The sequence below is a fragment of the Ananas comosus genome, linkage group 3 (genome assembly GCF_001540865.1).
Source record: "Ananas comosus cultivar F153 linkage group 3, ASM154086v1, whole genome shotgun sequence".
Lineage (NCBI taxonomy): Eukaryota > Viridiplantae > Streptophyta > Magnoliopsida > Poales > Bromeliaceae > Ananas > Ananas comosus.
Window position 1 is genome coordinate 14,304,966 of NC_033623.1, and position 17,866 is coordinate 14,322,831.

At 34.6% G+C, this 17,866-nt stretch overlaps 2 protein-coding genes across 7 annotated transcripts; both read left to right on the top strand.

The window, feature by feature from the left end:
• Positions 8,530-11,320, top strand: LOC109707169 (putative transporter arsB). 3 transcript variants are annotated; one of them, XM_020228281.1, is made up of 5 exons: positions 8,530-8,637; positions 8,730-8,864; positions 9,395-10,407; positions 10,524-10,713; positions 10,814-11,320. In XM_020228281.1, the coding sequence occupies exons 3-5, from the start codon at positions 9,412-9,414 to the stop codon at positions 11,077-11,079; spliced, it is 1,452 nt and encodes a 483-aa protein (XP_020083870.1). In that variant the 5' UTR covers positions 8,530-8,637; positions 8,730-8,864; positions 9,395-9,411; the 3' UTR covers positions 11,080-11,320. The 3 variants fall into 3 exon arrangements, with proteins under 3 accessions (XP_020083870.1, XP_020083871.1, XP_020083872.1); XM_020228282.1 differs by having other exon boundaries at positions 8,730-8,849; XM_020228283.1 differs by lacking the exons at positions 8,530-8,637; positions 8,730-8,864 and adding an exon at positions 9,240-9,288.
• Positions 13,488-17,633, top strand: LOC109706989 (probable DNA-directed RNA polymerase I subunit RPA43). Of its 4 annotated transcripts, none has more exons than XR_002215389.1 (7): positions 13,488-13,710; positions 15,315-15,466; positions 15,594-15,703; positions 16,054-16,139; positions 16,559-16,666; positions 16,933-17,079; positions 17,152-17,633. XR_002215389.1 is itself a non-coding variant. In XM_020228017.1 (6 exons), exons 1-6 carry the CDS (start codon positions 13,601-13,603, stop codon positions 16,955-16,957), a joined length of 591 nt encoding a protein of 196 aa, XP_020083606.1. In that variant the 5' UTR covers positions 13,488-13,600; the 3' UTR covers positions 16,958-17,633. The 4 variants fall into 4 exon arrangements, 2 of the variants coding, with proteins under 2 accessions (XP_020083606.1, XP_020083607.1); XR_002215390.1 differs by having other exon boundaries at positions 17,287-17,633; XM_020228017.1 differs by having other exon boundaries at positions 16,933-17,633.

Consider the following 17,866-nt stretch of genomic DNA (forward strand, 5'->3'; position numbering starts at 1 on the left):
TTTATTTAGTTTTGGACTTTGGGCATAAACATTAAGTACAAAATTCAGGACCTGATATGACCATATATACTTGATATGATCGGAACCTTATATATATATATATAATATCAGAAGTTAGGGCCTTGATATACTTTACAAGTATCACCCAAGTGATACTTGTGTGGTTTTTAAGCCATTTGGAATCACTTTTTGGATTACTAATAGATCCTGGATCAAACACTATTTCCACTATCCCACCTACCACCATCATCTCAACCTCATAATCTTCTCATCCAAGGGCCTAAAAACACACAAGTATTCACTTGGGTGATACTTTTACAAGATATTCTAGCTCTACTGCGTAGTTAAGTATATAGATATAGGCTATACGTATATAGAGTGAGAGCAGTACTCATCTATCGGAAGCACGGAGCACTTCCGTTGCCTTCCAGCTCGTTTTTTGATGTTGCATTTTCAAATCGGTCGATCGGCTCCGTTAAATTGTGATCTAGAGTAATTTGGAGTACCTAGAAAGTTAATTATATGTATTTTACGGATATCAGTGCTGGCCTGGTGAACGAAGGGGCTCAAAAGTCAACGGCAAAAAAATAGAATCTTACAAAATGTAATAATATGACTTAAATTTAAGAAATCAAAGATATTGATCTTGATTTTATATAGCATAAAGATTTTCATCAAAAATTTCACGTGATGTTGAAAGTATTTCTACACCGTTAAACTTGCAAACGGCCTCACTAACGGGCCTTTGAATTTGTTGATTTTGAGGGCCTATTCGACTCACATAGGCAAGCGGCTGATATCGAAAAATAATAAAATTTACTTTCATAGGTACTCCAAATACTCTAGATCAAAGTTTAAACGGAGCCGATCGAGATTTTCGGAAAATCGCAACATCGAAAAACAAGCTGGAAGCACGGAAGCTCCATGCTTCCAGATACCATAAGTAGCCTACTCGAATATAGATAGGTATATAGTGTAATAGTATGTAGTATATATATGTATATATATGGTAAGTATATATGTGAATAATAATAGCTATATATATATAACAGAATTGGAGCTCCTATACTTTTTAGAAGTACCAGTCATTGGTGCTTGTAAGTTGTATCCCTTGGTTAAGGAAGTGCGGTTTAAGATGAATGTGGGCCCGTAGGGTTAAGTGGTGGTTGGTTGAATAGTATAATTAACGGTGAAAATTTGATCAAGGCATAATAACGTAAAAAATTTACAAGCACAAATATTTGGTACTATTTACAGGCACCATAGCCGGACTAGTATATATAAATATATAATTATATATATATATATATATATAGTATATAATATATATGTGTGTGTGTGTGTGTGTGTGTGTGTGTGTGTGTGTAGTATGGAAAATTTTGGATTGGCCATAATAATTGAAATAAAAGGATGCAAGAGATTCCCACAACCAAGCCATCTTGGTAGTAATAATTTGGTTAAATATTATAGCTCTATCAGCTATCAGCTATTAATTATTAATTGTTTCAGATTTTTTTTACCAAAAAATAATTAAAATTATTAATATCGAGAGAATTATCAATAAATTTGGTAAATTTATTTGAAAAAAAATCATATAATTTTTTTTTTAAAAAAAAAAGTAAAGAAGGTGTCAATTATAAAGACGTATAGGATGAACTGCGTCGGTCCAGTGGACAAGGGCTAGGCCGATTCCAAAAACATGCGGATCGGGCTTAATTTGGTTGGGCCAAAAATAGGCCGAGAACCCATTCATCGACTCTACAAGGCTTCTGTTTGGGTTTCTCCACATTTATGGCCCAAATTCCAAGGCGCTCATCTAGGTATGTTTGTTTTATCCAAAGTAAAAGTGACCAATGTGTTAAATTTTGCTGCAACTTTACCTTTCCAAAATATCATAAGTGGCATCGATTTGCGTGTTACAAGATCCTCCATTACAAAAAAGAAAAAAAAAAAAAGAAGAAAAATGTAGGAAAAATAACAAAAATTTTACCCGTTGACTCTTTTCATCCTCTTACGTGCTACTAGTATGAAATTTCTTTTGAAAAAGAAAGAACTATGGTCCAAAAGTCCACGCAAAGAGAGAAATGGTGGACTCGTTCGCATGATACGACGGCACCCACTCGCACCCAACAACACCAACAAAAAAATGGCTATACACGAACAAAATGATCATGAGTTGGATTAGGTCCAACAACTTCTTATCGGCGCATCGTCGATGCGTACGACCAGAGTGAGCCACCGATCACCATTCCATTCAATGTGTAATCCACATTCACAGTATTTCATATTTTATGTCCAATATTTCTCACCATATCTCAGTTCCTAACATTTTAGTTATTCCAAAATATGGATTCATAAAAATTTCAAACGTAAAAGTTTTAAAATATTAAGTTGCTAAAGAATGGTATTTTATTTTGCCACCGCCCTGTTTTTACTCTCGTGGATGATGAAACCATAGATGGATAAAAACTCAATATGTAGTTTCAAAATATATAATAATATCTCCCCAGAAGAGGACAAAAGAGCAACCTAATTACCTAAATTTTAAAAAGCCGTTTTACTACGTCAACGCGTTATATTAACCGAGGAGAAAACGATACCCAGTGCAAAGTCTACGAGGCCACGCATGGGAAAATGCCTCAGCACTAGGAGTGGTTTTTTGCGTTACATTAATAATCTCGGTGGCAAAACATTATAGCGTGGAGATTATATTACATAATTTGTGCTTCCACAAATCACAAAGCACGTGACATAAGAGGAGAAATATTTAAGGTGGCGGACATTTAGATATGCCTCTATATGTTACCTATACCATCTTACATTCGGTGTACGCTAGTAGGTTCATCAGGAGCATTTCCTTTATTAGATATTTGGGCAAGTAGGAGTATGACACACTTTATTCTCCCATTTGTTGGGGAATAATAAATTGTGAACTTAGGTCATGGGTGATGAGTTTTGCAGAGTTTCATCCCTCCACCCTATTCGGGTTCGAATAAGACCTGATAAAAAATAAATAATATATAAAGAAAAAATTATACATTAAATTTCGGATATGAGTTCAGATACTTTATACCCATGCTTGGCTTGGACTCGACTTGAACACGACCTTTTAATGGATAGAGTNTCCTCCATTACAAAAAAGAAAAAAAAAAAAAGAAGAAAAATGTAGGAAAAATAACAAAAATTTTACCCGTTGACTCTTTTCATCCTCTTACGTGCTACTAGTATGAAATTTCTTTTGAAAAAGAAAGAACTATGGTCCAAATGTCCACGCAGAGAGAGAAATGGTGGACTTGTGTTCGCATGATACGACGGCACCCACTTCGCACCCAACAGCACCAACAAAAAAATGGCTATACACGAACAAAATGATCATGAGTTGGATTAGGTCCAACAACTTCTTATCGGCGCATCGTCGATGCGAACGACCAGAGTGAGCCACCGGTCACCATTCCATTCAATGTGTAATCCACATTCACAGTATTTCATATTTTATGTCCAACATTTCTCACCATATCTCAGTTCCTAACATTTTAGTTGTTACAAAATATAGATTCATAAAAATTTCAAACGTAAAAGTTTTAAAATATTAAGTTGCTAAAGAATGGTATTTTATTTTGCCGCCGCCCTGCTTTTACTCTCGTGGATGATGATGGATAAAAACTCAATATATAGTTTCAAAATCTATCTAACTATATTAAAGAAGGGTTTGGGGGACCACATGGTGACACGTGTTCCCCCAAACCCCCCTTCTCTCTCCCTATATATATATATAGTTTTAAATTTGTTATATCAAAATATAAAATTTTGATANTACTTCCAAATTTTAAAGTTTTAAATTTCTAATTTTATATTTTTTATTTAAATTTTAAATTTTAATTTTTACTTATAATATTTGTTTCTAAATTTTAAGCTTTTTAAACTTCAAAATTTTAAAGTTTTAATTTCCTAATTTTACATTTAAATTTTAAATTTTATTTTTTACTTATATTATTTATTTCTAAATTTTAAGCTTCAAAGTTTAAAATTTTAAATCTCTAAACTCTATGAAATTAATTAATTAATTAAATTTATTAATAATTAGTTTTATACAATATAATTAATTAATTTATTAAAAATACACATAATAAATCGCATAATAAAATATAATTTGATAGATGAAATTTAAATCACATAAAATTTCATTGTATAAAAAAAATACGGAATTTAAGTTTCAGGAGTAAAATTTTAAAAATATAGTGTATGTGTGTATATATAATTAATTTTATTAAACAATATCTTCTACAATTTTATTTTCCTTCTATTTATTGATTTTTTTAAAAAATTATTTTGATAGATTTATCTCAAATCCTTTTCATATAATTTTTTATAAAATAAACTATTGTATAAATTTACTTTGCGCATATACCAATTTTAATGACTTTTATTTAAATAGATTTAACTATTAAATTATTTTTATATAACTTTTATTTAATTAATAATTAGATTTATAAAACTATATAAAAATATTAAAAAAATTAAAATTTATTATAAAAATATTTTTATATTCGCAGCATCGCGCGGGTATTTTACTAGTATATAATAATATCTCTCCCAGAAGAGGACAAAAGAGCAACCTAATTACCTAAATTTTAAAAAGCCGTTTTACTACGTCAACGCGTTATATTAACCGAGGAGAAAACGATCCTCGGTGCAAAGTCTACGAGGCCACGCATGGGAAAATGCCTCAGCACTAGGTGTGGTTTTTTGCGTTACATTAATAATCTCGGTGGCAAAACATTATAGCGTGGAGATTATATTACATAATTTGTGCTTCCACAAATCACAAAGCACGTGACATAAGAGGAGAAATATTTAAGGTGGCGGACATTTAGATATGCCTATATATGTTACCTCTACCATCTTACATTCGGTGTACCCTAGTAGGTTCATCACGAGCATTTCCTTTATTAGATATTTGGGCAAGTAGGAGTATGACACACTTTATTCTCCCATTTGTTGGGGAATAATAAATTGTGAACTTAGGTCATGGGTGATGAGTTTTGCAGAGTTTCATCCCTCCACCCTATTCGTTCGAATCTGATAAAAAATAAATAGTATATAAAGAAAAAATTATACATTAAATTTCGGATATGAGTTCAGATACTTTATACCCATGCTTGGCTTGGACTCGACTCGAACACGACCTTTTAATGGATAGAGTCCGAAAGAATTTTCAAATTCAGACCCGGTGAAATACTCAATTGTAAATAAAAAAAATTAAAATTGAGGGATCAACTTCAATAGAACTTATAAATAAAGAGTCTTTATGTATTTTCTACCTAGTAAAAATCCTAATTGCACTGTTCACTCTTTTTATATTTTTTTTATTTTACTCCTTATGTTTTTAACTCTAATTGTTTACTGTTTGAATTTTTCTTATAAAAAAATTTTATTGGACTGAGTGCAACTAATTAGAACGTGAGTTTTCTATAGTGGGAGGTTTATGATTTATCCATAAACAATTTAATAAAATCTATAAAAAATATATGTATATGAATATTATGACCCAATTTAGACCCGACCCGTACCTAATCCATACCGAATCTTAAATAAGTAGTAATACGAGTAGTCACTAGCCAGATCTGCTCAAATAGACCGATGGGTATATTATTAACTTAAGCATTCAGATCCGAATCCAATCCGAAGTTAAATGGGTAGAATATATATATATATTTTTCTACCCTTTTTTTTTAAGGTACGGATACAGTATGTCAACTATCCAGACCCGACCCGGTCCACAGACACCTTTATATGAGATGCATCACAAGTTAGTAGAAACTTATCATTTATATATTTATATATAAAACAGATATATTAGATTTTTTAAATAATAAGAGTAGATATTTTTAGAAATGATAAAAGACATATACAATTTGGAGTTTTCTTATTCTAACTGTCAAATTTACGGAACATTTGCAGAAGCTTATCACTGAAGATTTTCTCCCCTTGAATAACTTCATCCTCTAATTTTATCAGCATTTAGGAGTTGCTAAGTGCATATGTTAAATATAAAAATATTTAAACACCATTCTCTATCGGCTTAAATTTTTAGAGTACAACGGTTGTTTCACATAGTATCAGAACAGGAGATCCTGAGTTTGAGTTACGCCGGGCTCTTACCCGAGACGTAAGAGAGAGTGTTAAATATAAAAATATTTTGTGTACCTAGCCCATAATATGATTAGTTTCGAGTGACGAAAATGCCAACATTATGATGTTAATGTGGTTCATAATAAGTTAACTAACTTTGATTATAGTTCATCTTTTGTGTACCTGCTCCAATAAACACTTCGATCGTCATGAAAGTGTCATATACCATAAATATTTATGTTACGCATACGCTTACTACGTAGGTTTTGATGATTAAGAAAGCTCACCTTTTCTGCACATATTATTCTTATCTAAACAGCATTAGTTGCTATTTATATTCACCAATTATTCGGTAAGCATCCTTCGTGTACTTGTTTAGTGAAGTAAGCGAGACAGTTAATATGAATATCACATAGTTTTTGTACTTGTTTTCTGATGTTAAGTATGAGCCATGTCTCACTCTGATTTGATAACAGCATTGTAAAGAAGGTAACCTAATGAACTAGTCCCTCCATCAACAACACTCACTTATTAGGGATTCACAAATTAAGCGAACAGCGCGAGTTTTTACAAATTAAGCACATACAAAGAAAGAGCTAGCAGACCTAATGAAATGCTTTTTTTTTTTTCGCAACTCTTTAGGGCATCTGCTGCTACTGTTAAAACTCAGCTGCATTACAAATACAAAAGCGAAAGTACCGAAGGCACTGACGTGATTGCGCCGACAGCGTTAATAATTAAAGATAAGTGATATCGCAAAATTATTTATTGCTAAACAACTGTGACTCTGATAGTTTACCTGCTTTCTCATTGTCTTGTTGTTGAATTTTTCGACGGTAATAGTTTGAGAGGGATCTTTTTCGCTCCTCTCGTCATTTGACGGTCGCCGACCTTATTGAGTGAAGTCACTGCTAGCCTTATACTGTTGTGGTTATTGTCAATTTTATTTTAATCTAAAGTATAATTCGCAACTATTATTAGTTCAACTCGGTTGCTGCAACATTTTACAGTTACATACTACAAATTTAGAATATTTAGTAGTACAAAATTTTGAAGCGCAGTCAATAAATATCAACATTTGTAGCACCATACATGTGAAACGAAAAGGTCTCAGTGCGGTCAAGCTTTATATCTCTCTCAAAGAACCTAATCTGGCATGACATATACTCACTTAAAGGCTAAAGCAAGAAAATGGCCTGTTTGATTCATTTTCTAATTGTTTGCATGAGCAGCGGTCCATTCTGTGTACTCTTTCAGGTCACTATTATGTTTCTGTACTATTTCAGGACCGAAAGAATGAGTCGTGAACGTATCCATAATGTGATTGACGGAAACCAGAAGCAGGAATATGAGACGTCGAAAACAGCTTCACCATTAGCGGTATGAACGGAACGGTTTCAAAGCCAAATTGAATAAGCTATCGAAAACAGCTACACTAATTGATGCGAACTTAAAATATCAGGTTGGGTTTCGGATAAATGAACTATAATGAGCCCGAATCAAGTATCTGTGAATTTAGTAGCTGTATCACCAAAATCCGTCGGCACTACTTGTAGGAAGTGTTCCCGACCATTCGAATCATAAGCAGATCGGGGTTAGTGGGTGTGGATTGTATTATATTGACACAAACTAGCTCGAAAGAAGCGCGGGTTTATTTACGCTGCATACTTTCGCATGCTGTTTACTATTAGTATAGAGATATAAACATCATGGCTCATCTTTATTTTAAAACTGACAGCAAATCTGACATAGAATGATTTGGACTAAAGAGAGTAACATTTAATCAGTTGACGCTAAAACAGCAATCTGATATAGAGAATACAAAGCGAGGATGGAAAAAATGAAAGGAACAAATACTTTTAGGAAATGATTTGGACTAAAGAGAGCAACATTTAATCAGTTGACGTTAAAAGGTTTTGCGTCAAAGTAAACTACAGATAAATCCATCACTGTTCTGTACTACGTGCCAGACAAAAGAAGAGACAAGAGTTACACTGACCACGACCATTCAGTTTTTCATGACCAAATCATTTGATCTCTTTAATTTGTAATCATCCGATCTCTTTAATTCTCTTTAGAGCACAAAAAATCATTTGAATCCTGAATCCTTCATTTATCACAAGCGGCCCAGGCGTCGCGCAATGTTCCAAGTTGAATGAACAGAACTGCTTCCACAATTATAGCTAAGAAAGATCGACAAAAAAGAAAAGAAATATTAGTAAATTAAAGATATTCGGTCATTTCTACTCCGTGGAACGGTTGTTTCATGGACCGCTTATCGGAGGATGCTGTCCAATTGTAGTCTAGTTTTGTGAGCTCGTTGACATTAAATCAAACCGATAGCCGTCTGATCATGCCATTATAATAATAATGGAACCTCTAAAGGTTGTTCCACTAAGATATTTTGTAATTTAGAGCACTGAGCAGGCTATAAATTGAAAGTTATGGGCAGCTAGTGTGGCTCAAGTTTCTCCAGCTTTTCTAGTTTACAAGCCTACGAAAAAGGTGGATGCTCTCTACGCATGAAATCATATTTTTTGTGTTTCAACTTTACTCTCATTCTAGGCTTCTGAACACTTGAGTTCACTGTGTTTCAGGTCACCTTAATTCGCATGATCTGGGTAATGCTTTCAATCTTGTGAAGCGACAATCAGGGAATTTTCCTGCGCAATTCAAACTGCAGGCAGGATATAAAATCATTTGCAGAAGCTAAGAAAGTAAGTTCAGTATAGGTAAATGAATTCATCTCTTCTGTCACATGCAACTTTGGTACTATTTCGTACTTAGCTCAGTGTGTTTAACGGAGAGAATTTGACTACCGTATGTTCATTGGTTCTCAATAAGACTCCGTATAAGGTAGTTTGCATGTCAAAAACACGGTAATTAGGAAGATATTAGGCTTCAGAATAAGATACAAAGTTCAGAAAAATAAAAATAAAAATAAAAAAACGTCTGAACAAGGAGATAAATCATTGAAAAGAAAAGGGTAAGAAGGTACTAATGAAGTGCTTTTTGATAAAGGTTTGTCTCTTGAGTGTGACAGAGTAACAAATCTTTATATTCAGAGTTCTGATCCCAAAAAGAAACGAACACAATGTCGCCAACATGTTTTGTGATCATATATTGCTCTACTTTCTAATGTTTGTTTGCGAGTTGGTACGCTCTCGAAATCACAGCCTCCAAACTCGCTACATTGATAGAGTGTATCAGCAAAACTAATAAATACACAATTCAGGTCTATTGACATGTTTAATTCCTGCAGAAAAAAGATTTACAAAAATGCATTCGGGAAAAAGAGTGGCGCTGGCTTCGGTACCAGAAGTGGTCCTAGGCTCGGTCGCCTTTGCCATATTCTGGATGCTCGCTGTTTTTCCTGCTGTTCCCTTCCTGCCCATCGGAAGGACAGCGGGGTCTCTCCTCGGTGCTATGTTAATGGTTGTCTTTCAAGTCATCAGCCCCGACCAGGCCTACGCCGCGATCGACCTCCCGATCCTAGGCCTCCTCTTCGGCACAATGGTGGTTAGTATATATCTTGAGAGGGCCAACATGTTCCAGCACTTGGGCAAATTACTCTCTTGGAAAAGCAAAGGCGGTAAGGACTTGCTATGCAGAGTCTGCCTGGTCTCCGCACTTTCAAGTGCTCTATTCACCAATGATACTACTTGTATTGTGCTGACAGAGTTCGTTCTCAAGCTCACGAGGCAGCATAATCTGCCCGTAAAACCGTTTCTTTTAGCTCTTGCCTCTAGTGCCAACATCGGGTCTAGCGCGACTCCGATTGGCAATCCACAAAACTTGGTTATAGCCATCCAAAGTAAGATCACCTTTCTAAAGTTCTTCACCGGAATCGCGCCCGCGATGCTCCTCGGTGTGGCGATCAACATAGTGATTCTTCTTTGCATGTTCTGGAATCAACTTTCCGCAAAGAAGGCCGCAGAGGAGGTTATGGAAGAGGCAGTTGCTGAGGATGAAGTGCTCTCGCACAAGTTCTCTCCTGCGAGAATGTCGCATATGAGCCCACTAGAGGGCCCTGCTGAAAACCATAATGTTCAGAAGAATAGTCCAAAGACCGACACGAAGAAATCATTGCCGTGCTCTGACATGAAAAATTGTTTGAGTAAGAAGGACTTGTTTTTGAAGAGCTTTGTTTATCTTGTGACTGTTGGGATGCTGGTTGCTTTTCTTCTGGGGTTAAACATGTCGTGGACTGCGGTTACTGCTGCGCTCGTACTCGTGGTTATCGATTTCAAGGACGCCGGACCTTCCTTGGATAAGGTAATGCACGAATTTACCCGACTGATATATAATTCACTAACTGCTTATAGAGCCGACGCTTATCAATTCCCTGAATTCTGAATCTTGAAAGTGTTTGTTTGCGGACGATGATCCAGGTTTCGTACTCACTGTTGGTGTTCTTCTGCGGAATGTTCATAACTGTCGACGGATTCAACAAAACCGGGATACCGAGCGCTTTCTGGAACTTCATGGAGCCGTATGCGAGGATCAATCATGCAAGCGGAGTGGCAGTGCTCTCCCTTGTCATTCTACTGCTGTCGAATGTTGCGTCCAACGTGCCTACTGGTGAGCCGGTCTCTGGTCACAAAAAGATGTTATTTACGTCGAGATATCGGCCTCTTGTTGTGATCCAATCCTATCCTACCTTCTGTCATTTTGGCTGCAGTGCTGCTTCTTGGAGGGCAGGTGGCGAGGTCGGCGGCGGCGCTGTCGCACTCGGAGGAGGCGCGGGCGTGGCTGATACTGGCGTGGGTGAGCACGGTGGCGGGGAACTTGTCGCTGCTGGGGTCGGCGGCGAACCTGATCGTGTGCGAGCAGGCGCGGCGGTCGCAGGACTACGGCTACACCCTCTCCTTCTGGGGCCACCTCGTCTTCGGCCTCCCCTCCACCCTCATCGTCACCGCCGTCGGTCTCCCCCTCATCCGAGGCTAACCAACCTACCTACCTGCAGATCACTCGAGGAGGAGTGCGAGATCAATTAATTTTATGCTGGATTTGTATACCTAATGAATGTCATGATGAATGTCATGTTGCATGTGTTTTCTTATTTCTTCTTTTGTATATTTTCCCGCGCTGTCTCGTTGGTTGCCGTTTCGTGGGCGCGCCTTGTTATAACCGAAAGAAAATCAAGTCCGGCTACTATCCTCTAAAGAGGATAGAAGTCTTTATCGTATCATTTCATTGTTCATGATTTGAACTTCAAATTGATAATCGGTATTATTGAAATTGATCTAAGCTATTAAAAATATTTAGAAACCAAATTTTATAATTTTTAAAAATCATTAACAAGTCCTAAAAGTAGAAAAATGAATGATCAAAAACAAATAATCTTCTGAAAATAAAGATTAGACTTTCTCAATTTACGATCGAAGTTATTAAACATTATCTTAATAGTATAAAAAATTTTCTATCAAAAATTCAACTGGTTTAGATTACTGTACACTGTTAAACAAGCAAACGGCTGATATAGACCATCAAAAAATTACCAATTTTGCCATCCTTTAATCACTATGTAAATAAATTTTAAAATTTATAAAATTTAGTTTCTATATAATTTAAATACTTTAGATCAATTTTACCTGTTTCAATCATCGATTTGGATTCTTTATTATCAAAAACAATTTGATAGGATGAACATCCCTATCCTCCTAAAAAGATAGCAGCTGGATTCAAAAAAATAAGCTTACAAACGTAGTGTACGAGGCATAGAGATAGAAAAGTTGGTAAGCGGTTAAATCAAACTTTTTATAGTAAAATAATATTTGCTTAAAATATATTTTAAGTAAATTAAAATCGTGAATCGTAAGTGCTAATCAATTATTTCAAAAATACGTACTGATAAAAAAGGCGCACCAATCACATTCAAAGGCTTAGCCATAACACTCGCTGGCTTCGACCTGACTCAACTCATTTTGACGTTAGGTCTATTGTTGAACCTCTTACCGTTAGGTTTTCTGTGGACCGCACATCCACTCAATTTATCAGGCTCACACAATTCAATTGACTAATCTTCTATGTCTATTGTCACGGAGCAGTTGTTGGACCTATTTTAACCCAACAAAAAATAAGAAAGGGCCATTATATATATATATATATATATATATATATATATANTAACCCAACAAAAAATAAGAAAGGGCCATTATATATATATATATATATATATATATATAATGCATGCTTGACGTTGCATTAAGCGGCCGATCTAATATAATGACAGTTGAATCTAATAAATAGTTCATTTGAACATTAATTAATGGAATAAAAATTCTTAAAAATATTTTTTATTTATGTAACATTAATGACTAATTTATTTTTTTATTTTTTATATTTATTCTCAATTATATATTGATCTTACAGTTAAAAATTTCTGTATACACCACTAATTGCAATGTGAGAAAAGTACAAGAACTATAGGGATTATTGGATGATAACAGCTAACTAACTGTCGAAGTGGCCTGTTTCAGACAATATTATTGGCTTGATTTGATCTTTAATTGAACCAAATAAATGAACATTGATCAACTGTTTAATTTGGATTTATTTTGTCGCACTTAACTTCGTGTTCAGATCTCAGTTAGGGATAATACGAGTTGGCTCGTTAAAGTATGGAGTTGAAAAATTCAGCTTGTATTTGGCTCATTTATTAACAGACCGAACACCAGTTAATTCACAAGCAACTAAAAAAAATTTTAAAAATATATATATAGAAAATAAATTTATGAGATCTTATTTATTAGATTTTGTTCTAATGATTAAAATTTTTTATATAAATGAGATTTTTTATAATTGAGTTGGACTTTATATTTAAATTGGACTAAAAATTAAATAATAAAAAATCTATATTATATATATAATTATTTACTTATATATAAATATAAAATATATAAATTATATAAATATAAAATATATATATTTGAGCTGTTATTAAACCAAACACGAATAAGCTGACCCCAAATCGTATTCGGCTTATTTATTAAACGAGTTGAAAAATTCAATTCATGTTCGACTTATTTACTAAACGAACGATTTAATCTCGAGCTCATTTCGAGTTGAACACAAGTCGGCTCGTAAACAACAACCTGAATTGCCACCCTTAATCTCGGTTTGTTCGACTTCGATTAGAATTAAAAATAGTATAGAACAAAAAATCTGAAAAAGCAAATCAAAATTAATTATTTTTTCGAATAAAATAAATTATCTATTATTTTATTAAACTATGTCTATGTATGCTACGAAATTAAAAAAAAAAAAAAAACACCCTTAAATATATTATTTTCCTCTATTTAAAATCATAAAAAAATTAAAATTATTCCACGGATTGGCATTGAACTAGGGTTTCCACCGGTCCCCTACCTTTACCTCTCTCTCCTCTCCGCCGCATAAATTTATCTCTGCGGGAGCGCGCGTTTTGTGTGTTTTGATCCCTTATTTGTCGTTCCCTACGATTCCAATGGACGGGTTAACGACGGCGAAGGCCGATCTAACGGTGTACGTGCACCCGTCGAAGTCCAACAAGCTCGCCGATGCCGTTCGTAAGCAGCTCAGCTCTCTCCTCTTCACGTTAGTCGCCGTTTCCCCTCTTAAATATATGTATATGTATATATAGAGTAGGACGTGTGTGTTATTAGAAGCACTGGGGCGTCCGTGCTTTTGAGCCGTTTTCGATTATTGAAATTTTGAATCGATGATCGGCTCCGTTAAACTTGATCAAAAAATCCCCCTACACAAATATTAGCACCTACTAGAAATTCACCCTAAGGTATTTTCAAGTTAGTGTGCTATTTACAGTATCTATCGACAAAAATCTACTTTTATCTTGTTGGTTGATTTGTATGTTTTGATAATTTATTTAACTCTTGAAATTTATTTAACTCTTGATAACATTTTAAAACAGTTTCAATTTCAGTAAATTTACAAATCCAAATTGAGGATCTTAGAATTATCTAAAAAATAAATTTTATAATTTTTCGATATTATTTACTTAGTAATCAAATTGACTAAAAATGAACGACTAAAAATAAAAATCTTACAAAGTTATGATGTAGCAGTAAAATTTCGATCAGAAATATTGATCAGACTGTAGATAGTATAAAGATTTTTCTATCAAAATTTCATCTGATTTAAATACTTATGCACTACTAAACATATAAACGGCACACATCAACCATTAAAAATTATTGATTTTGAGCCCTTTCGATCAGTGGTAAATAACATCAAAAAATTACAAAATTTATTTTCTAGGTGCATTAAATATGCTAGGTCAAGTTTAACGAAACTAATTGTCGATTTGGAAGTTCCATCATCGAAAATGGTTCGGAAGCACGGAGACCTCCGTGCTCCTAATAGCACACAAGCCCTACTCTCTCTCTCTCTCTCTCTCTCTCTCTCTCTCTATATATATATATATATATATATATATATATATAGAGCTAGGCTGGTATACTATCGGTAGCACGGAGACCTCCGTGCTACCAAGTTGTTTTCAATGATGTAGCTTTCAAATCAACGATCGGTTTCGTTAGACTTGATCTACATTATTGAAAGTATTTGGAAAACTAAATTTCATAACTTTTTGACATATTTTGGTTAGTGATCAAAAGGTGTCAAAATTAACAATTTTAATGGTAGATGTGATGCGTTTGTGAATTTAACGGTGTAAAATAATCCAAATCTGATAAAATTTTTATAGAAAATTCTTTTCACTATTTTAGGTAAGATCATTACATCTGATCTTAAATTCAAGTTTTTATTATTATTTTTTATGCAGATTTTTATTTTCAGCGCTTCATTTTTAGACTACTCGTTTGATAGGTAAATAATACCGAAAATTATGAAATTTAGTTTCCAATACTTTCAATAGTGTAGATCAAGTCTACGCCGAGACCGAATCATCGATTTGGAAGCCGCATCATTGAAAACAATTTGGTAGCAAAGGCCCTCGTGCTACTGATAGTATATCAGCCTGCTCTCTCTCCTCTCTCTCCTCTCTCTCCGTCTCCTATATATATATATATATATATATCCATAATTTTAATAATGATTTTGTTGGTGATTTTTATTTTGAGAATCAGATACTCGTTCAACCATACGTAGCAAAGTAAATTACACTTCACATTCCTCTATATTTGTAATCTCACTTGATATTTCATATTCTCTTAATATAGATACGACGAACTCTTCGACGGCGTTCTACTATCTCATAAGATAAGTTTCCAAAGTAACCATGCAAAGATTCTGCATGGTTTAATCCCGTACTTCGGAGTAAAAGTGCGAGCGAAACTGCTAATCTTTTCTCCAAAACCAAACATGCTCTTAGGTGAATTGAACTTACATTATAACGATCGTCCTACTTAATGAGTTTTATGTTCCAAGAGATATGATTTGGATCACAATATTGAGTTGCTAAACTTAACCTGCTTAAATAATGCATTACAACTCTACAGAAGGAAAGGTCGTCAAGCTGAGTAAGGAATCTATTCATGTCATCGTACTCGGCTTTACTTCGGCGGCCATTATGTCGGAAGATATTCGAGAAGAGTTCAAGTACAAAATCGTAAGATTTATAACATTTAACATGTTAGCATATATAGGCCTTGTTCTGCTTCGGTGTGAATTATATTTTAGGTTTTTCGGGTCTGTAATAGGTTTCAATAGTGACTCTTTCTTAGTTTAAGTACTTGTATATGTTTCTCTGTCCTGTACGAAGTTCCTAGAAGCTTTTTATTTGCTATCAAAATGGAAATTTCTATAAGTTACGCCTTACAGATAGGCCTCATGTTGCATCACTTGGATTCTAGTTTCCTCGATTTCAGTTCGATAACAATTTTTCAAAGGAAGTGATGGAAAAATGGGGTAATTCGATTTTAACTTTTCCTCTCTCTTTTCATGCAATGTTTGATGCAGAAACATGGTGCTGGATGTTTTGCAAGTTCATCTCACAAATGGCACAGGATAAAAGTTGGAAGCATGGTACAGTTCGCGGTCAAAAGGTAACTGCAAAAGTTATTTTCATATGCAAAGTTTTATTCGTGCTGTACTTCCGTAGAAGTTGGAAAGTTGGAAGTGTGTTGTTCTTCAACTTGAGTTTTCCAGAGTATCCATATCATCAAGTTGAGAAATATTCGCAAATTAACATATGTGTCTAAAGTGTTTTTGAATGTAGAGTCATGCATAATCCTTTTGGAGAACCTTTTTTTCACCTGGTTCTCTTGTTTCCCCTCACAATCTGATCGAGGGATTTATTAGTATTTTTAACATCATTTCAAATCCTTTGATATTCCATCCTCTCACCGTTGTGTACATACATGTGGCATAGGATATAATGGCTAGGATGTGAATGTACAGCATATGCAGTGAAACTGAGATATTCTGTTTTCCCTTTCTTTATTTGTGTGATGTTACTGAGTAGTGTGGATGAAGAAATCGGCCATATTTCCGGATCTTTGATTCCACCTCAAACTGGATGTGTTCATTGGTTATTAAAACATAGTGCAGATGCTGTATCGCAAACCAACAGGTTCATCTCTAACTCGTCTTTTGGTTGTCTCTTTAACTGACACCTAGGTTTTTATTTTGATATAAGTGGTACAAATTTGTATCCACCTAATTGGCCTAGCTAAATTTATGTTGTCACATGGTATATTCAGAAAGGAGAAAGTACACTTTCTAATGGTTCCTACTTGAATACAATTTTCGATTTTTTGTTGCCAATGCAAAAACAATATTTGGAATGCTACTGTTCTACTCAGCTCTCATATTAAAATGTCATCTGATGCTCGACAGAAGTCTTAAGAGATGTAGAGACTGAGACTCCGGGCTACTTGATAATGGCGATCGGTCGCAGAATTTCAGTCGATCACCCAAGTTGAGAAAGGGAACCGAGTGATTAGAGTTCCAACAATTTTTTCTTTTCTACATGCAGTTTAAATGGTAATTCTCTATCTGAATAACATAATTGGATCTCTTTAGCATGATGAGAATCTGACGGTTATTTGTTTCCAGACACCTTTATGTTTCAGTGAAGCAGAAAGCTTTGAAGAGTTTTTGTTTTCCCCCATTACGGTAATAAGATGTCCTGTTTTGGCAGAGGATTAACTTACACTTTTTCCCCTCCCTCTATTGTACTTATTCTGGCAGATTCACTTTTGTGCAATTTGTGTGGAGCCTCAAGGAAGAGAGTAATGCGGAGAAAGATTATGGAGAAAGATTATCTTTTTTGTTCATCTTTATTATTTGTTTCACCATCATCAGAACTCCAAAAACATCAATATATACTCCTCCTGCAGTGGAGAAAGATTATGAAGACAGAAACTTTAGACTGCTGCGTACTGCGAGTTTAATTTTTTTTTTTTTTTCATTTCTGGATTTGAGGGTGTATCCAATCGAATGTTGGAAGTACTTCGAAAGTATGTTTGGTTCAGAAATTTGTTTCCGGCAATTCCTGTTATTGGGACCATGTAAACTATGTGATGGATTTTTTCGAATGCTGCTTGTGAGTTTCTTCAACAATGCCGAACGCGCGCAAGATTGCGCCTGATATCTGTTTTGTTTGTTAACTGTGAGAATGATGGATTGATTTGTGTGTGTAGCTGCTCCGCATGCTGCGAGCAACCTTCTTAAATGCCATTACAGCAAAAGGTAATGCTTGATTTGTATTAAGCAATTCAGCTTCTCACTCAATCCAGAAGCTCTAACCTATATCTTGTTGCCTATGAAA